The sequence below is a fragment of the Vicia villosa genome, unplaced genomic scaffold, assembly GCF_029867415.1.
Source record: "Vicia villosa cultivar HV-30 ecotype Madison, WI unplaced genomic scaffold, Vvil1.0 ctg.000406F_1_1, whole genome shotgun sequence".
Taxonomy (NCBI): domain Eukaryota; kingdom Viridiplantae; phylum Streptophyta; class Magnoliopsida; order Fabales; family Fabaceae; genus Vicia; species Vicia villosa.
Genome location: NW_026705184.1, coordinates 159,241 through 184,416, shown reverse-complemented (window position 1 = coordinate 184,416; position 25,176 = coordinate 159,241). Strand labels below are relative to the sequence as shown.

At 29.7% G+C, this 25,176-nt stretch overlaps 1 protein-coding gene across 1 annotated transcript; it reads right to left on the bottom strand.

Moving 5' to 3' along the window:
• Positions 1 to 23,604: 23,604 nt before the first annotated feature.
• Positions 23,605 to 24,881, bottom strand: LOC131627866 (transcription factor MYB1-like). The gene is made up of 3 exons (XM_058898727.1): positions 24,752 to 24,881; positions 24,449 to 24,578; positions 23,605 to 24,046 (listed from the first exon to the last, which is right to left on the bottom strand). Exons 1-3 carry the CDS (start codon positions 24,879 to 24,881, stop codon positions 23,605 to 23,607), a joined length of 702 nt encoding a protein of 233 aa, XP_058754710.1.
• Positions 24,882 to 25,176: the final 295 nt, after the last annotated feature.

The following is a 25,176-nucleotide window of genomic DNA, read 5'->3' as shown; positions in this document are numbered from 1 at the left end:
TTCCATCAATACAAAATCAAAAACTCTATGCATACTGCAAGTATCAGAGAAAGTATCAGTTGTGCTCCTGCGAAACTTTTTTTATTTTTTATTTTATTTTAGACCTACAAACCTTATATTTAAATCATCTCTATATATAATTTTGAAATGATTGATAAGAAACTATATCCCACAACTAGTCTAAAAAAAATCACATTGTTTCTTCGTCAACCATATCACCCAAACCGCCATAACACTACTATAAAACGCGTAGACAATAATGCCAAAGTTACAATGGTTCGCCCCAAAACCGTGATGACACTTCTAAACTTATGTGTTAATAATGGTTTTTTATAATTAAAAATTTTAAGGTTATAATTACGGTTAATTACCTAATTGTAGTGATATAACCCAGCTTTCTAAGGTTCGACCCCCAAGTTCTTTAAATAGTTAATTCATTTTACATTAATACGCGCCTATTCAATTTTATTTATATTTAATTAAAAAATAATAGGTAAATCACTATGGCTCCTTTATAAAACTGTTGTTACACATTGGCGTTTCTTTATATATGTTAAACACTAAGTATCCATTTTTCAACTAAAAAAGAAACAAACTCTTACATCAACGCCGTCGACATCGTCAGGAAGAAGACAAGAACACCCATACTCATTGTTATTCAATTTCGTTTCAAATGTCGCATTTGAAGACAAACTCATCCAAAGGTTTTACTATGTCTTCTTCCACTGTAAAATTAAGATCTGGAAATTTTTATGGTTGTGATAGTCGTATGATTTCGTACCAATGCAAGAAGGGACAAAATAAATGAAGGCTTTTTTAGAGATGTCCATTTTGGAGGAGTGATGAAACATGCAATTTGTTCATATGGGATGAATACATGAGAGAAAAATTGGGAAATGAAGATGAGAGTAATATGAAGTCAGAGTTTGAAGTTGTGGGCTATTTGAAGGTTACGTATGAAGATTAAAAAAAGAAGAACAAGAATTTAAAGAACAAATTGAACTCAGAGAGATTTTCTGAAAATTTGAAGTTGTTCTATTTTCTTATCTCCTACATGTTTAATATTTACTTTGTTATGAAATACAATAGTTGAAGTAGGGTTTGAAATTTGAAAATTTTACAATGATTCTTATCTGCTTTATGTTTAATATTTACTTTGTTATGAAATGTAGTAGTTGAAGATGCAGTGACTTGACAGGAATACAACTAAAAGACGGTTTCTTACGAGTAAGTTCATTGCAAAGTGTTGAATTTTTAATTACAATTATTTGTTTGTTAGTTTATCCAATTGGTAGTTTAAGCTGATAGTTTAAGTTGATAGTTTAAGTTGATAACCTTAAGACAATTAAACAGAAAGATTAAAACTTCATTAAAAAAACTTTCATTATATAATAAAAAACCATTATCATATCTAAACCATCTCGCTGAGATAAAATTCGATCAATCATAGTGGGCCTCATCATCAGAATCAGAATAAAAAAATCAATTATTTGCCTCAACCTTCTTTTTCTTCTTTTTCTTCTTCTTCTCACCCTGAGATCAACATCTTGAGGTTCATGTTGGTTTTGCACCACAACATCCTCTACAACAACATTTGGATTCTCAGTATTGTTGGTAGCTTGAGCAGAATAACACATGTGGATTCCTTTGAATGGAGTTGTTTTTATGTTTTGGTTCTTCCGCTTTTATATTGTTCCTTCTGATTCTTCATCTTCTTCTCTTGAAAATTTAAAAACCAAAGATGCTCATTATTGTTTCTTTAATTCTATACTTTTTCCATTCTCTTTGGAAGTTGGAAAGATTGCATAGCTCGAGCTATTCAAATTTATTGTGTATACTTATAATACAAGTTTTGATAACAATTCAAAAACGATGTAGTGGTGATTCTGGTATGATACGATTGATATTTATTCACATATAATATCACAATGGTTATTAGGAATAACTGTTGTTAAAGAGCGTGCACTTTCCTATTTACTACTACACGCTATATAACAACGTCTGGTCCTGCGGGATTATATATGTTTCTCAACCGTTTTAAATGCATTTCCTGCAGTAGTTTAACCAAGACAATATATTTTAGCCTATTATATTTCTTCTTTAATTCTAGGGAAAAATCGTTTGATTTGAGAGGAATTTAAGAAGTCTTATTTTCATTTTTTTATTTTTGAATTTTGAGTGTTTTTTTTAATAAGTTCATAATATTAAAAAAAACACAAAGAGAGAGGGGGTTAAACCAAAACCCTCTCAAGAAGAACTAAATTTAAAGAAAGACAAATCAAGCCAATTCTTTATAAAATATGTCCTTATAAACTAAGGTGTAGAGGTAAAATGAGTAGTATTAGTCAAAGTTAATCTTAAATTAGTAAGAGTATCTGCACAACTATTCTCTTTTATGAAAATACGAGAAACTACAAAATTCTACTGAGAGACTAAATTAATACAATTAATCCATTCATTTATAATCAACCAATGAACTATATATCACTACTACAAATAACACTTTTTATGACATTACTTTCTCCTTGAACATGATAAAAACCAAGAGTATAGGTTCTGGAAGCGTAATGTTTGATTTTTTTAAGAAAATAAACAACATATTCCCTCAGTTTTCTTAAAAACCTAATTAATATAGCTATAATTGAGCACCATCTTTTATACATAAAAATAAATAAATCTCTTATCTCGTACTTTTAAAAAAGTGAGAGAATGTACCTATAAAGGATCTCGTTTCAAATTCCTATTCGTTCATTTAAAGTTTTTTCAACGGTATCTCACTTGACACCTTTCATGATTCTATGTTTTTCTTTGTTAATTAGTAATGCTCAAAATCTTTGTTATATAAATAAACAAGAGTGGACAATAATAGAGAAGGAAATATTTGATTGATAATAAAAAAACAGGAAAGCAAATAACTATTCCATATATTCAAACTTCTGACTCCATTCAACTTCAACATTATCCCTATTAATTATCTTTAACTGAGTGAAAATTTTGGAAAGAACTCTTCAATATGGTATGAGGAAAGTCATTTCCTCCCAAGAGATGATTATCATTTCCTTTAAGAAGTTAAAAATGGTAAGAAGAAGATTAACTCTAACTATCCGGGTAAGGAAGTACAAGAGATGTTTTTCATCCCAAGTAACTGTTTCTAGTAGTCTTGCTCTTGGACGGAGATTTGACAATAGAAGTTGAAACCAAACTTTTGCAATTGGGAGTAGAGTAGCAGGACTGGTGGGCTTATCTTTGTTGGCATAAATTAGGTGAAGGTGGATTGAGTAGACATGGTTGAATCTATAATGTTCAACACAACTACATTCCTCTTCATAGTTTATTGTCTGAGCAATAAGTGATGGAGTAATGGTGATAGGAGAGCCATTGACAAAGGACAAAATACCTCGACAACATTACTAGTTGGCACAACATAGGCTTTTACCCAGAACTCTTTAACGAGATTAATATAGACGGGGCTATGAAGAATGTCAATGTAACCATTCAACTTATTTTCTGGAAATAGTTTTCCTTAGATTAAAACCTTTGCTTTCAACTCATCTAAATCAACAAAATTTTCATTGATAACGAACAAATTTTTTTATCCATTTTGAAGATAAGAAAAGACTTTAAAACTAGGTTTGAAGACACAAAGAGTTGGAAATGAGACGTTGAAAATAAGTATATTGTTTAAATAGCTTAAAATCCTCCTTGAAAATCCAAAAGAAGGATATGGATGATCATTGCTATTCTAGTGATATGATTCCAAAGCACGCCATGTTTTAGAAATAAATCCACAACTTACCTCGAATTTTCTTAAAACCGCGAGGGAAAAAAACTTAGGAATATTTCTTTTTATTATTTTATTTATTTGTAAACTTAATGATCTATTACGTCATTTTTCTTAATAACCGAGGGATAAAATAATCAAATTTTACTATAAAACACTCCTTAAATCGATTTTACCCTAATCCTAACTCGTATACATTATTCTTTGGGATGAATTGCAAAATAATGAAACCTTGAAACTTAAGAAGCTTGATAAAGTTCTCTATGATGGATTGCAAGTGCAGACAAATATTTTCTAATGGTTGAAAGACATATCTCCTTTAGAAGTTGGATGCATTCCATCCATATAGCATTTTCCAATGTTTGGAACATATAACTCCTTATAGCAAATATTTGTTCTCCAAGAATCTGAATTTGTTGTAATATTTTCTTTTAATATTATTTGTAAACAATGTAATGTAAAAAAAAAAAACTTTTTCACCTCGATTTATAACAAAACCGAGGGGATAATTTAGAATTATAATTAAGGATATTGATCATTGTCCTTAAACAAATCCTTGTCGTCCATTTCATGACTATCAATACTCGAGACACTATCATTAGTGATCCGCGTGAAACATAAAAAACTTCCATTAAAAAAGCATTATGAATATCAAAAATTGATAATGAAACATCTTGAAGTGCTTGAAACTATCTACATCCTCCACTTTAAGGTTTGCAATATTATTTGCAATGAAGAGTTCTCTATGATGGATTGCAAGAGTAGAAAAATATTTGGGTTTAAGATTTGTGTTCTTAAATATTTATTTGAACATAAAATCATTTACTTATCTAACTCTTTTTTTTTATATCAGAAACAAATGCATGGAAAAGCAATAGAAAATATTTTGGCACCCAACATTTGATCTAGCCCAGAATATCAAGGATTTGAAGATCCAATATATGATCTTCATGGACAAATTAATTTTTTTTATTGTTCTATGTAAACAATGTAGTATTCTGGGCAAACATTTTAGTTTGTAAACAAATTATTTTATTAATTTTCTATTTAAACAATGTAACGAGTTTTAATTAAAAAAAACAATCTAACATACACCTCAGTTTTATTGACAAACCGATATATATAAGGCGTTAGTTTTGTAAATAATAACGGTGCAGATGATGGGGTTCGAACCCATGCGCAAATAAATTTATCCCTCGGTGTTTTAAAAATCGGGGTAATAAGTCGTTACTTTTCATGACTCCCTTTGTTACCTCGCTTCTTTAGCCGAGGTAAAATGTATTTCACGTTCCAGGTTGAAAGCGCTTTTGTAGTAGTGTACAGGGGATTGAATGTTTTAACCACCATTGTCGAGTCCGTTTCAAACCAAACATTGTGTCAATTCTTCTCAAAAGTGAATTCAATTGCTAGCATAGCGCGCACCTGAAAGTTCGACAATGAGAGAATTCAAGACACCTAAAAAAGCTCCTAAAAAACAACTGCCATTGTCTCATTCAATGGCCCCACTGGCTTAGAATCTCGAAGGAGAGGTGGAAGCTCCATCACAATTTAACTTTATCTAATTCCTTGGAGGAGGCTGCCATATTACCTTAAAAATATTTGGAGCTCTCAAGGGCCGGAATATAACCTTAAATCTCTTAAGAATCACAAAATTGTGCATACTAAGATGGGAACCAATACACACTGTATTACCAGCAGTAGAGACATCAAACATAATAAAAAAATTAAAGAAGAAATAAGCGTTAAAGTTACATTAAATATAATCATGTTTCGAGCCTTCCAAATCGAGTGGAAAATGAAAATGATTGCTACTTTAGAAATCACTTTGCAATGATCAACACCTTCTTTGCATAAAATGTTCCAAATATCTGACCAACTAAGAATAGAGGAAGAGATATTGTGTATATTCTTCAACCGACTCCAAAGCTTCGAAGCATAACGATTGTCAAAGAACAAATGGATTTCCATTCCCTCAACTAAACCACAAAGATCGTATCTAGAAGGGAACGAGAACCTTCTTCTTTTCCATTGGTCATCCGTAGGAAACTTGTTATGAAGAAGCCTCCAAACAGTAAAAGACTTGACGGAAGAATTTACTTGGTCCAAATCTAGCTCCACCACTCCTTTCGAATGCCACTATGATATTTAAAGTCGTAAGCAATCTTAAGGGATAAATCACCATTAGTAGAGAGGTTCCAACATCTCTGTTCTGGATGAAGATTGAAAGGGATGTGACAATTACTAATACACACTTGAATAGAGAGGGGAATATTGGTAGAAGACTTAGAAAAATCCCAAGTACTATTGACAATAATGTTGTTGGGAGTTAGTTTTGACTAGGAAGTTGTAATCACATTTTGAGTTTATTAGGTTTCTATGTACTACGTGTCATACCTCAATTTTTGACCCTAAGATCATACATCATTTACATTTCAATCATCAATCAAGATCATAATCTTGAGGTATCATTTTGTCTTTGAAGGGATCCACCAAACATTTATATTTGTCTAATTTTTTTTATACTAACCAAAATCCAAAAAAAAAATATGTATTTTGTCTCTTTTGTTTATATTTTACAGGTAAAAGTTCGGGCAAAAATCAAAGCAGTGTAAGAAGAAAAACTTTTGAAAATTTGAAGATGGAAATCGATTTACCCATAGGGGAAATCGATTTCCTTGGGGCGAAATTCAAAAATAATAATAATAAGAAGGGAAGTGTGACATCATTTTGGCACCTATTTTCTTTGATCATTTTTGTCATTTTACCAATTTTCCACCTCACCAAATTAATTCCCTTCGTTAAACCCACTTAAACCCCATTTTACCATTTTACCATTTAAATACCATTTAAACACCAATTAAACACAAGTTAATTAACCAAAAGCAAAAAGACCAAATTGCCACTAATCTTGCTCCCATCCTATAAATAGAGGTCTCTACACCCTCATTTCTCAAGCTTGGAGAGCCAAAAAAGTTCTTGCAAATTCATTTCTCACCCTTTCCAAAACCCTCACCCAAAGTTCATTTTCATAGAATTAGTGAGATTCACATTGAATCTTACTAGTTTTGAACTAAACCTCCTACATTTCACTCTTTTCTTTGTTTGTTCATCTCCAATTTTGAATGATCTACTTATTTTGTGCTTGTTCTTGAAGCTACTCCAACATTTTGTTCAAGAAGTGGTAAAATTCTAAACTCTAAGATGTAGATCTTTGTTGCTTGTGTTCAATGCATCTTTGATGCTATATTGGTCCTATTTGATGGTGAATTGATGGAAAATTTGTGCTCCAATGGATATGTGATCATAAGGTGTTTGTATGTTTGTCTAAATTAAGTTTTATAGTTCATAATGCTGTTTTTTTGAAAACTGTGCGCAGGAAATTGATTTCCTCCAGAGGAAAATCGATTTCCACTCTATTTTTGCGCCTGATTTTGAAGTCTCCAGGCAGGAAATCGATTTCCTACAGAGGGAAATCGATTTCAGTAAGGCAGAATGCTTGTTTTGTGGTTTTTGACTTGTTTTTGGTTCTAACTCTTCTTCTACTCCATTCTTTTGATATTTTCTTTGAATCACAATCTCTCTAATTTCAATGGACTTAGGGCGTCGTAGGATGAGAATCCAAATCCGCAATATTAAGTGATTGAAATTATGGATGAAATGAGCTTTTGAATGTGGTTCCATCTTTTATTTCTTTTTATTTTGATCGATGAAAGTCTTAATGCCTTGAGAATTCTTATGGATTCTTGGTAAAGACTAGATCGATCCCTATTTTTATTTTCGTGCGGTATTGCTTTCGGAGAGTGATCTACATATCGCTTCTCTCGCATGCATTAGCACATAAAGTTTTGACCGACCTCGCTGTAGGGTGATTTCTACATAAATCACTTGGTGATCTGCTTAACATAGCACAATATTTCGTGTCCCGAATCAAAAAATATCAAACATGGAAGAGAATTGTATGCGGTTGATTTAAGACTTATGGAGGTTTATCGTGTAGTCGCTATGATTTTATCAAGCTTCTGATAAATGTCCATTGAATTTAAATCCGAGAACATCCTTCACTCACCATCGATCTTTATTACTAACTTTGATAACATACTTGACAAGTTTCAAGATGGTTATCTTTAACATCTAACAATTGACTTTAATTTCCGCATTTTATTATATTGCTCTTTATATTTCTCGCTTTATCGCTTTATTTTATCATTTCATCATGTTTATGTTTCCGCCATTTTCTCTTTGTCCATTTGGACATTTATATTCCGCTATTTTTTCTTTGTCCATTTGGACGTATTGTTTATGTTTCTGCTATTTTCTTTTAGTCCACTTGGACCATACTTTATTTTTATGCTAAAACACTAATAAACAACCAAAATCTAAAAAACTCTTAAGGTTCTCTCTTGGACTATCGGTTACTATCCTGAGCATTTTGGAGATTCGGACTTATGGACTTAGTACCTCTGGACCCTGTTATGATATTGTTACTCTGTTGTTATTCTGTCTGTCTGGCATTGGATTGTTGTCCGTTTGTGTATGCAGGTATTTCCTTGAAAGTCCTTGATGGTTAGTTCCAAGGCATTGATATAAGGATTTTACCCGAAAACAGCCGTTACTCTGCCCGATTTTCGTCAGAATTTTAATGTGCTTAAAACAAAGTGGTGCTAAAGATAATAAGTTCATCTGGATCCCCAAGTAATGTGTTGGTTACATGTCGATATTCCAAAGGATGGGAAATCTACCTTGGCTCTTAATGTCAAGTGTTGGCTTTTTTTCCGGTTAGACCGTTCTTTTCCTTAGCTTTTATTTTACGCACTAGGGTAGCCTCTTCGTCTCTTGCCCCATTCTTAGATTTTCAAAATCTTCTCCCTTTTTACAAAACCTTCTTATGTTTGCAACTTTTTTAAAACCTTTCTATAAAAATATCTTTTGCCCTTAGTGGCCTTTTCTTCAAAAGTTTAGACATGACTAATTGTTGAAACGAGTGGAGATACCCCACGATTTTGAAATTGATTGATATAACAGGATCTTTTCCGCGTAAGAGAGCTAGTGGCATACTCGTTGATTTCTGTCCGAGTTGGAGCCCTTCTTTCATTTGCGATGCAAAGAACTCATTTGTTCTCATGCTCAAGATCAATGGCTGAGTATTTCTCTCCGACGACGATAAAGTGTTTATCCCTTTTAAGCGGAACTACATTAGCTCTGACTTCTCCATTGCACCGAGGAGGTATGTAGGCACAAGGCTTAATGCTTTGCCGAGCTTATTTTAAAAATAAAACAAACCCTTTTTTAGCACGCACACCACACAGATTTTCAAAAAGGTTCCTGTGGAGTACCACAAATATGAGGGGTGCTTAAAACCTTCCCCTTGTATAATCAACATCCGTACCTAAGATCTCTTCTTTTTGTTTTAAAAACAAACTTTGGGTTTTCTTCGTTCTTTTCCCTTTTCCTTTGGAAAAACTAAAGCGCGGTGGCGACTTTCACTGAAATATTGAATCGAGTCAATCCTATGGCTTCGATCTCAGATTTTCCCCGCTACACTACGTTCAAAATTAGAGTTGTTTTAACCTTGATCTCACACTTTATGTTGTAAGCGCGAAAATCCTAAAATAACATTACTTTCTTACATTTGATATCTACTATAGAGGAACTGACAAGTAGAGTTATTTTTTGTCTTTATAATGGAATGGAACCAATGCCGTAAGACAGGAATGTGGAAGTTGCTTGCGTAAAAATATCCTTCAAATTAATGCCTATAAGTTTGCTATAGAAAAAGTTCACACGTAAGCCTTAAACCAGCTCAAAACCACGCGAAATCTCCTTGATGCTCCATAGATTTTTCCCCGATCGCCCGCCCATTAATATAATGTGGTAAGCAAATTATAATAGTTCAAAAAGTTGACATCCTCAGTAACTTTGAACAATTAGAACTATCCCAATTGAATAGAATTGTACACTAGTATTGCCAAACCTTCAACTGTAGGGAGAAAATGGAATGGTAACATGGGGTTTCCCTAGCACAAACCTCTCAAAGCTTGAAAATCTATTGTTAGACTACCATTAACTATAACATGCTACTTGAACGCTTCCATCCACCCCTCCCATCTATAACTAAATCTCATTCTTCTCTAGATGTATACAAGGTAGTCTCACACACACACTCGTATGCCTTCTCGAAGTCCACCTTTAGTAACATACATTATTATTCCTTCTAGCAAAATCCACTTTTTCATTGATGACTAGCACCCCATCAAACATTTTCCTCTTTAGTGTGAAGGCAGATTGACATGATGATATAAGTGTTCTTTTATCTTCTTCAATTTCGTCGCCAACATCTTTGATATAATTAAGTATTCGTTTTAATATGGAAATCAATACAATTAATCATTATTTTGAAAATGAAAAAAATTTAAAACATATGTCTTATATAAAATATTAGTAGATTATTCTTATTAAAGTTGTTTCAAACTTTTCAAGAGTCATGTGTAAGAATATGAAGTTAACTTTAGTTTAGTCGTAAAATACGTTTATGAATTAAGGTTTTTTTTCTTCTATTATTTAATTATGTAGAAGTTTTTGAAAAGTCATGTGTAAGAATATGAAGTTAACTTTAGTTTAGTTGTAGAATACGTGTATGAATTAAAGTTTTTTTTTACCATTATTAACTAATTAAGTAAAAGTGTATGCCTCCTATTACCCTTGCATATTCCGTTTAAAGTTGGAAAAGTCCAATGTTAAACCTCTCTAATATGCTCAATAAAAACTACAAATGAACACTTTTAAGATTTTTTTTTTTTAATCTTGCTTTTTCACTTGGAGATGAAAATAAATTTGAATCACGTGTCAAATTGCTTCGGAAGCCCTCAACGTGTATGTCTATTATCCACATAATTTATTCATACAGATCCATGCATCCTTTGACTTCTATTTGTAGAAATTCCAACGAAAATGACTGGTAATATTATATTATATTACTAATAATGAAATCAATCATTTATGCAACATTAATGATGATTGTTTATACATGAGATGTGATGATATGTGGGACTTGCATGATTGATGAACATAAATGCTAACTTGGGAGGGTCTACCTGTGTACACGTATTCGGTTTCTACATGCTTCTTCGTTTTTGGATGCAGTGAAAATACAACTGTCATAATTACACGCTTAATAAACAACGACACATGGACCAATCTATGTCTATTTCGTTTTCATATATTTTCTTGTGATACTTTTGTTTTATGTTCACTGAGTCACTATATTATTGTGTAGAGAAATATTGAGTCACTATTGTGTAGAAAAATATTGAGTCACTATTGTGTAGAGAAAATGCCCTTTTCTCTTAGAACATGAATATCCCTAGTTTCTTAAGTATTTTTTCACAAATTTGAAAATTTTGCCTTATGTACCGTTCATTGTTTTAGAATAGTTCATATGCCTGCAATGCTCTTCATTTTTTAGAAATTATCCAAAATACAAGAGGAAAAGAAAGTGGGTGGATAGTTCAGTTTGGTACTATTACAAAAATAAAAAAATGGTTAGAAATTATAAGGTTAAAAAATTGTTATTTTTTTTGGTTTAATTTAAATATAAAAAGTTTTGCATAATTTTAACTTTTAACAAATAATCGAGATATGTTATCTTCTAATTCCAATCTCGGTTGTGTTTTTTGTGATGATTACTTAGAATCTCCCGCCCATCTTTTCTTCTTGTGTCGTAAGACGGATGAGGTATGGAAATAAGTGGCTTTTTGGATTGGAATGTCTAATTATAAAGAGGTGGATTTTAAGGAGAGTTTTTGGAGATGGAGTTCTTTTTCTAAATCCAAGAAAGTTAGTAAAGAAAAGGTGGGGTGTTTGGTTGGCAATTATTTGGAGTATACGGCTCTTTAAGAACGGTATTATTTTTAAGAACTTAGTGTGAAATTCTCGCGATGTTGTGTGGAATCGTAAAACTCTCATTTGGAGGTGGTTTTTTATTGAAAATATTCTCCATACCAGTTACAACTTTTATGAGTTTGACAAAAACCGTTTATTTTACTTAAGTTAGGTTTCAATTGGTGGTTAATTTCCTCCCGGAACTTTAGCCTCTTTTGTAATCTTGTTTCGTGAATTTTTGTTCTCATCAATATAAGTTGCTTAAAAAAAAAAATAAAATAAAATTAATGAAGATTGTTTAGGTTATTTTGTCAATCTATAAACATATTTTCTTTAATTTTACATTTTTTTCCTTTCATTTTACTTTTTCTTATACTAAACAATTTTACTTTTTCTTATACTAAACAATTAAAAAATTCTTTCACTTTCCACTATCTTTTTCTTCTTAGAGTTTCTTTTTTTTTTTCACCTTCTTTTTACCTCCTTTCTTTTGTGATCCCAACAAACCTTTAAACTTAAATTTGGGTATATAAATAAAAGAGCGGTATATTTTTTCAAAGAATAAGTGTCTAAGAGCTACTCTATATCTTAATCATTGATTTTTATTAATCTAATGATTTTAATTAATTATTTAATAAAATTATTTTTAGAAATATTTTTTTATTAAAAAAATTAATTAAAATCGTTAGATTAAAGAAAATCAAAGGTTAAGATTTGGAGTTATTCTTCTACACTTACAGTCTTGAAGTAAAAATATCCCTTCTCATATATATATATATATATATATATATATATATATATATATATATATATATATATAATATTCAAATCACTTAAGTCTATTTTTCATCATTTTTCTACTCAAATCACCTAAGTCCAATAATTTTTAATAAATGAATCATAAAAAATAAAATTATTCTTAATACCACCAAACTTTTTAAATTTTTAGTAATTGAATACGCAAAAACTTTTTTAAATTAAATAAAAATAATAATTTAAAATTATATAAAAAAGGATAAATTCTTTGGTATATATCAATATTTTTAGTATAAATTCTTTTATAATTTTAATTTATTTTAAAATAAAATAAAAATAAAAAGGGATGTAACATTAAATTATACTAAGTGACTAATAGAAAATATGGATATCCAACTAAATTGAAGAGTACTTGAGTGTTCACATAAAAAATTATCGTAAAAAATCTCCTAAAATATTTTGAAATCTCAATTAAATACATTTTATTAAAATTGAAATTTTGAGGTGGAACTTTCAAATTAGATTAACAATAATTATAGTGATGATTAATATTTTTATTGAAAAGCCTTGCGTTAGACTTTAAAAAAAATTAATGATGATTAATTAGTCCAAGGTAATCCAAATAAAAATCAAATTAAGATAATAAGCGCAAAAGTGAAAAAGTGCATGCACAAATATGAAGTATACGTTCATTTTAATGATAATTGAAGTAAGAGTATTTTAATAATGATACACTGTTTTCTTCTATGGTGTCTCTTATTCAATTGGCCCATGTTCATATAATAATTGTTCAAATTTCAGATCCTGTCAGTGCCCAAAAACTTCCAATATCTTTGCTGTTTTCTTGTTATTTCCAATTGAAGGAAAACAACACAACTTTCATGTCTTTTTCCTTTTTACCACTTGCCATTTCCCTACTAATACTATATAGGATGAATTTTATGAATGCATTGCTATTTATGAAGTTGTCAGTTAATGTTTTCTAACAACCGAATTAATCATGTCAGCATCAATAAGTTTGCATATTAGTATTTAGAGAGGAATGGACTTGATGTTGATGAAAAACCAAAAGAATTTTTTCATACCTTTTTAATTTTTCATAAGTCCTTCAAAAATGTAAAAATACTTTTCAAATTTTATAATTCCAACATTTAAAAAACAGAAATGCTATTCTTACACAGAACGCTGTATGTACGGACGACACTGTTCATGTACGGACGACATTATTCATGTACGGACGAATACTATTTATGTACGGACGAATACTATTCATGTACGGACGTTTATTTTTAATACCTCAACGTGCATTAACCAACTTCATTACTGCATTAACCAAGTTTTTACATTGCATTATCCAAATTTGATGACTGCTAAAAATTATTTTTAATACTTGGATGTTGCATTAACCAACCTTATTACTGCATTAACCAAGTTTTTACACTGCATTAACCAAGTTTGGTGATTGCTAAAAATTATTTTTAATACCTGGATGTTGCATTAACCAACTTCATTACAACATTAACCAAGTTTTTACACTGTATTAACCAAATTTGGTGACTACTAATATTGTTCATGAATAGTAACGTGAATAGTTTCATCCGTACATGAATAATAGACGCTCGAAGTACAATCACTACCTAATAATGTGATTAATGAACTTAATCCAAACGAGATTGTGCGTGATCCGGGTCTTAGGAAACAAATGAATGAGTATGCTCCGGATATTCAATGAATTTGCGGTATTTAAATTTTTGCCCAGGCTTTACAACTTTTCCGGCTTCGCCACTGATGCAATTGTGGTGTTTAACGTGTCTGTCAGTCCTGGTAGAAAATGTGTACACTCAAAATCAATATTGTAGTATGAAACATAAATTTGGAGAATAATATCCTGATGTTTTATGAAATTTGAATTAAAACGATGTCTTGAAATCGAATGGTTTGAACAAGGAGCACATAAAATTCCCAGTTAGGGAGAGGAGTGCTGGCATATAGAATAAGGGATGGGAAAGATAAATGAATGTGTGGGTTATATGAAATTTTCGAATTGGTGAATGAATGTATGAAACGGCTCATAGGAGCATCTCCCCATAATGGTTAGAATAAAGATTTTGAGGTCGGTTCTTGGTCTCACTTTTATATTCGTCCAAATTGACGATAACACGACAGAACACTAAATACTGGAGGTAATCTATCCAATTATGCGGAGAACGAACTCGTCAAATGCCTTAAAGGCAATGCTAATATGTTTGTTGCTTCCTCTAAGGATATGTTAGATATGGATCCTAGTTTTACTTGTGACTAACTGCATATTAACCCCTTCTGTTAGTATGCCGTCTAAAGAAGACGTCGTAAGTCACTAGAAAAGCATGAAGCTACCATAAACACTATCAATAGATTCCTATAGAAACCTTTTATATTAAAGTTGAAGTATACTGATTGGATATCTAACGAGTTGTTAGTCAATAAATCATCTATTAAATGAGGTATATATGTGCGTCGATTATACTAAATTCATCACGGCATGCCCCAAAGATTCATACCATCTTCCTAGCATTGAAAAAATGTTGAACAACTTTGCAGGGTACAAGTTGTTATCGTTAATGGATGGTTACTCCAGACATATTATATTTCCATGCATGAGAAAAATCAAGAAGACAACCTTCGTGAAATAGGCCAAATACAAGTACAATATGATGTCTTTTAGTTTGACAAATGCAGGTGCAACATGTCATAGGATGGTGAAAAAATATTCGAGGAAGAGATTGACGATGTTGGAGATATATATGAAGGGCATGATAGTCAATTAAGTGAAAAACAGATACATGAAAGCCATATTACCAACTTATTCAAATACTTCCAATTGTACAATATAAAATATAAGGCTCAATATGGAGAATTTGACCTTCAGAGTGAAAGCTCAAAATTTCCTAGGATTCTACCTCACATATATAAAGATAAATTGAGGCTAACCTAGATAAGTGTGATTTGATAGTCAATATGGACACTCCCTTCATGAAGAAAAGGATAATGAACCCGAATGGGATGTTTAACGTTGTCAGCAAGTTCATCTCAAGATCTTACTATCACATACTTTAGTTCTACACACTCTTGAGGAAGGAGATACCATTCAAGTGGACAATGGAAAGAAACAAAGCCTTCACACAACAAAAGTTTGCCCTCTCCAAACCCTAGACATGTCACACCCATGACTAGGGAAAATTTATTCATCTATCTAGATGTTAATAGAAGAAGTGAGTGACGTCCTTGTCAAAGAGGGAAACATTAATTATAATCTAATACTATAATTTATTTCCATGGCTTTAGTTAGTCCTGTGACCCGCTACCAAGAGATTGAAAATATTACACTTCTTTAGTATTGTATTTGTGAATGTTGAGGCATTATTTCCTTGCACATACCATAATTGATATTATACGATAAAACAATTTCTTTTCAAACCTAATTTGGTAAAAAGGATGACTAAGTGGTCCATGAATGATATCAAGGAGTTGGGAGACAATTGTTTTACACTTGTTGAAAGAACCAATAGTGATGAAATATTTTTATTTTTAAAATATATATTTTTTATTTTACAAAAATCTCATTATTATAACCTATATATTTGTGAATCAGAACAGATCAGAAACATTATAATAATACATTTATGAGTCAAAACCAAATTGACAACTATTATGTACCAAAAATATGTATTACATCAAAACCAAAAAATGTCACCAAAATGACATACATTTAATACATCAATCAATAAAACAACCAACATACAAAATTATTGAGCACTATATTCATTATTTTAAAGTAAACAAGATATTTAATGTGACAAGTCGTATTCGGGTGACAAACAATAAATTATGAATAAACAATAAATTTTTTTCTTATTAGTTTTCTCATATGCCTTCTTCGTGATCATAACGAATAGCTTGCACATCATTTGTATCAACTTCTTCATATGAAGTAAGCACATGTATTACAAACGAAGGAGTTTCAAAAATATCAAAATCTAAATATTGATTTCCATCACTATGAGAAATGTGTTTTTCGTGGAGAATAATTGACTATCTTTTGTTACAAGAGTTAGTGACATAAAACACTTGTTTTTCTTGGGATGCCATGATGAATATTCAGTCATATAAGTTGCCTTGCCAAGGTCAACGGGTGTGAATCCTAAATAATCAGTTTGTACACCAATGTTACTACCGATTACTTGCATTTAAATAAAAAAACTTTGAATATAACATAATCAATCTCCCAAATCTTCTCAATGACCCCAAAATACAATCTAGATGCCAAAATAGGATTCTTATATTTGGAACTATATAAGTACATGAATTTGACCTCAACCATAACCTCACTATTTTTCATTGTACTAAGTCATCTTTTGATTTTTTATAAAAGGAAAGTTTACAAATGTTGTATTCAGTCCAATTTACGAAATTAAATTTAGTCAGGTATACTATCCATTTAATTTTCTCGGATGCACTACCATTATTAAAAATATTTTCATTAAACCAATTTATGAAATTCTTGTTATGCTCTTTCAACAACCACTTGTCACTCATTCGGGGGTATTTTTCCTTGGTGTCTTTTGTGAGAAAATAAGTAAGGTTGAACTTCATCAACATTATTCAATATATACAAATGTGCTTGAAGAACAACATCCTGAGTCATTAAGTTAACATTTAAACCTTGAGTACCCCTACCATCATATCTGCCATCATGACGAGACTTTGGAATTCTCATAAAGTCTTCTTCTGACAAATAGTTTAAACAGAACTCAACAGCTTCTCTTGTTATGCACCTTTAAACGATTGAAACTTACAAATAGTGATGAGAAGGAGACACATGATGACATTCATAAGAATATTGATAATCTCCCATTCATGTACAAAAATAAACGTATTTCATCTAAGATCACAAATAAACACCTCATCAATCCAAATCCCAACCTCTGAGGAGATATAGAGAGTTCAACTCTAGAAGAGTGATGCATGTTGAGGAAACATAAACACACCACCATCTTTCATGTCTCAAACACAATTCAAAAAGGTCCTGTAAGGGGGACACATAATAAATTACAATCTAAAGATTATTAACCTTCTCGAGCTCATAAAAAAATACCTCATCTATCTAAGATCTTAAATAAACATCACATTTACCTAAATCCCAACCTCAACAATAGTCCTACCATCCTAACTATAGATATTGAAAAGCTTAAGGAATCAAACACTAAAAATGGTAGTTCCGTCCCAAAAAGAGTTCAGGAGATCATTTCCCACTTTCTTCCAAAACCCTTTCACAATCTAGTCTAAAAATCACTAACATTTGAAGCTAAAAGGTTGACATCTTTCCACTTGGTGGAGGATATATGATAGGTGTGGGATCTACCCCTAAGTAAGAAATAATGGGGGATCCATATATGGTTGATAAATAATTCCCTTACACATCTGTGTCATGCGATTTCATTTTATTAGTCAACAACATCAATCTTAAAAAGAATTATGCAATTTCTTATCTGCTTCAATCAACTTCTTGATATTTTTCCTAAAAGATTGTAGCTTGACCTTCTTCAACTTCTTATCTGCTTCATACAACTTCTTGAATTTATCCCACACACCCTTTGTCATTTCGTACTTAATTATCTTCTCAAAGACGTTTGAACCCACACAGTGATGGATCAAGAATAAGCTTTTCTCATCTTTCATGCTAAATTCACGATAAGCAGTTCTTTGCACCTCAGTATAATTTGTTTCTAATGTCAAGAAACCACCATTCGTGATTTCAAGGACTTCTTAAAATCTAAAAATTACTTCCATTTGTGAACACCATCTATTATAGTGTTCTCCTATGAACAATACTAAATTGTCTAGAAATTGATTGGAAGTTGTCCTTTCATTTGCTATCGATGGAAGCTAAGGATGAAATCAATGTTTTAGATACCAATTTATTAGGTTACTTGACTTTCAAATAATTTTTAAATCGAGGAATTAAAATATCAAAAGTAATAAGTGAGATAATTTTTTTTTTAAAATAATTGAGACATACATTGATAAGGCAAATGAGGTATTTATAGTTAGAAAGTTTGCAACAAACTAACTATATCACTAAGAAAAGATAAAAGAGAAGATAAAAAATTTGCATTATACTTTTAAAATTGTCATTCATAATGATATACACATGCTACTCATGGAAGGGTAGTGTTTTGAGTTACAGAGACTAGGTGTTAATGCAAAATATTTTGAATTTTATTCTAATTTTAATTTTTTAAACAACATGGATTATTAGAATTTTATCTTAGGTTAATTCAATTTGTAAAAACTAAATTTTGTGCTATCTATCCTCATTTTAATAAATCTCATTATTTAAATATATTAACATTTATATATTTTATTTCTATTTTGATAAAATTATTGTGTTGTTTATTGTGTTACACATTAGCCTTTAAGGCTTCTACCTGTATCCTTAGAAGAAATTAATATCAAATTGGAAAAATTTAATATTTATTTAAATTCAATTATAATAATAAAAACTCTCGTTTATATGTAAATAAAAAATAAAGAAAAATGAGATTTAAATTAAAAATTAAATATTTTATGTCCATGTTGTGCAGGTCATATTCTAACTTTAATTATTGTTAAAAGATAATTGTCCATTTTATGATTGTTTTTTATGATGTTGTTGATGTAGAGACTATTAACGACATGTTGGACTGGTGTTTCAAAATCTATATTTCGATTTTTTACAAATAAAAACAAAACAAAAAACTTATTTGAAACGTCAATTTAAAATTTGAAAATTACTTTTAAATATCTGTTTTCTGAAAACCATAAAAGATAAAGAGCTAATTCAAGTTTTGTAACTATGTACGTCGATTGTTGTATTTTTTTTCTTTCTGAAAATTGATAAAACAAGGGAGACGTATTTTTCATTAATGACATTTATATAATAATTGTAAGTTTGTGAGTGGGTTTTCAATTGTCCATCTTGGCCGTAGTCAATGGAAAAAGACAATAGTGACATCGACACACATTGATAGAACATGAGTGGAAGAACAGTGTCAATAAATTAAATAATTTTGCAAAACAAATTATATTAAAGTAAATAATTTTGGAAAACAAATTATATTAAATTAAATAGTAACAATAAATATTATATATTTTTATTATATCTGTAAGTATATACAATAATTTTTCTTTGATTCTTTAAATTTCTTTTTTTGATATCATTAATTAAAAATAATTTTGTAAACTTTTTAAAAATCTTTTATTTTATATAACAATTCTTATATTTTTTTTAATAAGCGAGAAAATATTAAAACTGCTTATAATAAAAGCCATGGAGTATATAACTTCAAAGTGATGTGAATTTTTCTTTGAGTGTTATCCCTCGTAATACAATTGATCTAAACTTTTGGTAAGTAAAAAAACTAAATACATAATATAAGCCTTTATTCTGTAAAATAAAAGGGAATAATAATAAAAAAATTATATCTTTTTTAGTTTTCAAATCATATTACAAAATTAAATTTGTAAAATTTTTTAAATTTTTTTATCTATAAAATGGTTTTGAAAACTAAATTATATTTTATTTTTTTGTGAATAAATAAGTAATATTTGATTTAGAAAATAGTGTCAGTAAATATGAAAGGCGACGAATACAGATGAATATATTATACCAAAAAAAAAAACATATTCACTAATAGAAATAATACATTTAACTTCGATGGGATATGAGTCGTAACATCGGTTTCACAAACGAGATAACGAAAGATGTTATAAAAATTGTGCCACTTTATCTCTCGATTTTAATTTTATCGAGTAAAAAAGATTTCACTTGAAGTTAATTTGATCTCCAACAACTACTAATTCATGTTATTTAAAGGCACCACTCTACCTCTCGATTATTAGAATAATCGGGAAATATATATATATATATATATATATATATATATATATATATATATATATATATATTCTTTATTTTATTATTATACAAAGTTTCTTATTTTACATTGTTTTCTTTTCAATCTATAAATAAAAACATGTAACTAATCTTGAATCGGATTCATCATCATTGTTACTGAAGATCAAATATTAGATCCTTGTTTTATTGAATCTTTTGTTTCATTGAATCTTGGGGAAGAGTAAATTTTATATATTGCATCCACTTGTTCCTGACATAAAACATAAAAAGAGTTAGATAAATAAAATAAATATTTTTTTATATGATAAGAGATTATGAAAGAAAATCAACCTTAAATCAAAATATTATCTTGTTCTTACAATCCATCTATTATAGAGAATTTTTTATGCTTCTTTAATTTTAATATAAATGAACGCTAAAAATATTTTGAGACAAAAACTCACTTACTTTTACCCTATGTTTTGCCTTAAAACCGTGGATAAATGTTGGTTCTTTTTAAATAAAAAATAAACTAAAATAGGGATGTTTCCCTTCGGTTTCTAACCGATCGAGATAATAGATTACATTGCAAAAAAATGTTGAATGAAAAAAAAAAACAAGTATTGTTTCCTTTTTAAATTTTTTTTATATATCATTACATTTCTTTTCGTGTTGCAATAATCGAACAAAGGACTATATTCAAAATAAATTGCAGTGTTAATGAGAATAAATTTTTTAATATTGTCAACCGAAGAAAGTAATATATTACATAATTATTTTTTTGAATGACAACATTGGGGAGTTATTTCAAAATAACAACACAACAACAACAACAACAACATCATTATGTGAGATAGATTGCAAGAACAAAAAGATGATTTGTTAAAGGTTGGTATTAGAAGAACAACAATACATAATCAAATAATTTTGCTATCTAGCAATTCATTCCAAAGAATCATGTTTACATGTATGGAGCAGTTGTATATTTGAGTTAGGTTTATGATAAATCTGAGTGAACAAATCTTTTTATAATAAATTCTAGGTATCATACCCCTTGGTTATTAGAGAAACCGATGGAATAGATTATTTAATATTGCATAAAAATGAAAATAAAAAGAAAGGTGTCACTTTTAAAGAAAGAAAATCAAAATATTTAAGTTACTGAGATTCAAAGTTTGTACCATTATTGTCATACCCCTCGATTTTAGTAGATAGCCGAGGGATTAAATTTTTTTGGGAAAAAAAAGTTACAGCGTGTGTAGGATATTTACCTCGATTTTTTTGTTTGGTAAGAAGCATTGTCATAAAATGTAATATCTGTAGTAGTAATTATTCTATCAAATATAAATAAGAAAATAAAAATTGATTATTTCTAAAATAAAAAAGCATCGATCCAAGATTATGTTTCAAGAAACGCCTAATAATTTATAGTGATTGAGTCTTTTCAGTTGCTTTTTCTTGTGTGGTGGCCCTTCTCCTTTTCTCCCTAAAATTGTTATAGCTTGAGTTAGTGCCATTTTTTATCATGGGTTTCACATGGTTGCTATAATTTGGTTTCTTTGTTGGTTTTTTATTTTTTCGCTCTCTAGCATGTGCAGTTTCTTTTCTCGCCTTCTTCCTCTTCGTGTTCTCGTTACGTAGCGGTGATCTCTCCCCATCACCACATCTTCTTCCTCTATCTCTTATGATTTTTTAGGGCTTGTTCTCCTTCCTCTCCATGGAAGATCAAAGAAGGCTAGCAAAAAGTAAAAGAACTAAATCTAGCATGGATCTCGTTAGGATCTTTTACCCTTCAATCCTTTAAAATACCTATAAACACGCTCATTGGGGGAAATCACTGATGACCAATACCAAAACAAGATCTAGTTAAGGTCACCATAACAATATCAAGAATGAAACATCTAATCAACAAATTGAAGAACACTCCCACTTCTATGTCTGGGATGAAAGTGGCATACAAGAATACTACAAAGACATTTAAAAAATCTGTTATTGGGAAAATCAATGAAAAATATAAGGAGTGTGAAGGAATGGACTACTTGGATTGATTTTATATATAAAAATACTCTCATGTTTTATTTCAACTATGATATAATAGGTCATAGCGAATAGTTCTCCCCTATGGAAAACGATGAAAATTTGGATCCTAAAAAGCTAAAACGCTAACGAACATTAGCTTAGATCGATAGAGTTTGGTAATATAATAAAAATAATAAACGGGAAAAAATTATATTAGCTCGTCGTTTCTAGAAAATTGAACTCATACTAGAAGGATGATAAATAATATTAAAAAAAAAAACCCTAATGGACTTTAAAAACGAATCCATATCCATATTCATAGCGATAGTAATATAATGACTCATATATTGGCCCAAAAAGCAATTCAAGATAAAAATAAAATCTAGATTGACAATCTAATAAGACCTTATATGAGCAAGGCTAAATTACTCCCAGAGTCCTTTAAGTTATTTAATAATAACAGTTTGGTCCTTCATGTTATTTTCACTACAACTAGGTCCTTTATGTTATCAAATTTGTGCACTATTATCCTTTTTTAACAAAGAAAATGTGCTAATTGTGGATGCAATTATTTTGAGTGGTATAAAAATGACGAAGTGCAACCAAAAATGTAACAATCAACATTTCTAAATGTTTAAAATGAGAGAAAAAGAAGGCAGAAATCATCCAAAAGGACCAAATTGTTACAAAAAAAACTTAAAGGACCAACATGTTACAATTAAATAACTTAAAGAACCCTGAGAGTAATTTAGCCTATGAGCGATTTCTAAATTTAATATAATCTCTTTGGTTGGAAAAAAATACAAATACAGATAAATCTAAGATAAATAAATTTATTTGAACAGAAAATTAAGGTTTAATATTTTTTTTGTCTCATATATTCATCCTAAGGTTCATAATTTGATCTATTAACTTAAAAAAATATTCTTATTAGTCCATTAACTCTTCAAAACGTATCATGTTAGTCTTTTTTATCTTATTAACGACAAAAATACTCAATAATCAATCGTAAAATTCGTCACTAATTAGACAAAAAAAGACTAATATTATAATATTTTGAATAGTTATAGAACCAATATTAACTTTTTTTTATGTAAGTGGATTAAAATAAACCTCAAATTTAACATTCGAGATTAAAAATATATTAAACCTAAATTTAATTGTATCGTTGTTGCACAATAAAATTTAAATTCTAATTTAAAAAATCTAAAAGAGAAATTCACAAATATTAGAATCCCAATAACAATCTCCTACATTACTGGGACCTCCAATAAAAAAAATTCTCAATATTTGGTAACTCTAAAATAGAATTTCCCTCTTCTTGTAGTAAAGAGCATGAGCCAATTTTATCATTTCTCAAGTTCAACAAACTTTCCCACCACATAGCATGATCTCCATTATCATTAATTGGCAGCATAGTATCGAAGTTACCATCTTTCGCAACACTTGCATCTTTAGTTGAAACTGCCACTATTGGTTTCTCAATATGTTTACCATTCAACCGAGGTGAATGAGATAAAAATGTTCGTGGTTGAGGTTTAATAATTTCATGAGCTTTCATGGTTTCATTTGGTTTCTTCTTTTCTTTCTTTTCTTCTAATTTTCTTGAAATCATCTTCTTTCGTAAGTGTGTGTGCCAATAATTCTTCACATCATTAGATGTTCTACCAGGAAGCCTTGCAGCAATTAGTGTCCATCTATATTATGAGTCATATATATTACTGTTAGTATAACATCTGAAATACTTATCTAAGAAAAAAAGAATATAAAAATATTTCTTTCTCTTATTGACTCATTGATCATAAAGATTAAATATATAAATATAATGATATTTTATTAAATTATTTTTCTCAAATAATTAATGTTTATCAATATATCATAATTATAAACAGAAAGATATGGAAATTATACTAATACAAGTATAGTGCTTAATATAACTAGGAAAAAAAAGTAATATTTCAAAACAATTTTATAGTAAGCATAAACTATTTATAGTATGATAGAGTAGCATAACTATGATATTCTGGCACATAGAATTTGACTAAATTTTATAAAATATATATAATTAAATTACAATTTGGCCTTGACAACATATTTACCTGTTCCCTAAGAGTTTGTGTAACCTTAGAATCATATCAACTTCATCCTCAGAAAAATTTTCTCTGTTGATGGTGGGGTTTAAATAATTTAACCATCTCAATCTACAACTTTTTCTGCACCTATTCAATCCTGCCAAATGCATGGAATCAATATTTTAACAAAATAATATATAAAAAGATTATACTAAATAATATTATATAGTTTTTGTTTTTTACCAGGAAAATATATTAAATTAAAAATACACATAACCCAAAATACAATATATATGCTAAGTATATATAATAATCAACATTATAGTATACCTGCTCTTTGTGGAACTAAATGCCATTTTCCTTCACCATACTTGTCAATACAAGCTTTGAGAAGTTTGTCTTCTTCATATGTCCATGCACCTTTTCTCACACCTCTACTCTTACTTTTCTCCATATGCATTTAAAGAAAAAATAAATAAAGAATGTGGCTTCTCTCTAGCTATCTGTGCTTTAAAGGAAATTTTGTGTAGAAGAGACAAAGAGTGAGATACTCCTTATCAATTTCTTTCATTTCATCCAAAAAAGTGTATTCATTCATATGTGAATATAGTTGTTACACGTAATACTCAAATTCATCTATACTTATATTTTTCTATCTCTCTCTTTTATTTCCTAATAATCTCATTATCTTTTGTTCATTTTTGTATCTGGCTTTTCCACAATTTGTAATATATTATATATTACAAGTTTTGAAA

Bases quoted from the DNA above. Each gene is read 5' to 3' on its own strand.
- LOC131627866 (XM_058898727.1), bottom strand. From the start codon at position 24,881: ATGCATATGGAGAAAAGTAAGAGTAGAGGTGTGAGAAAAGGTGCATGG. The intron at 24,579-24,751 runs GTATACTATAAT...TGCATTTGGCAG, and splicing joins TTTAGTTCCACAAAGAGCAG to GATTGAATAGGTGCAGAAAA. The intron at 24,047-24,448 runs GTAAATATGTTG...CTCATAATATAG, and splicing joins CACAAACTCTTAGGGAACAG to ATGGACACTAATTGCTGCAA.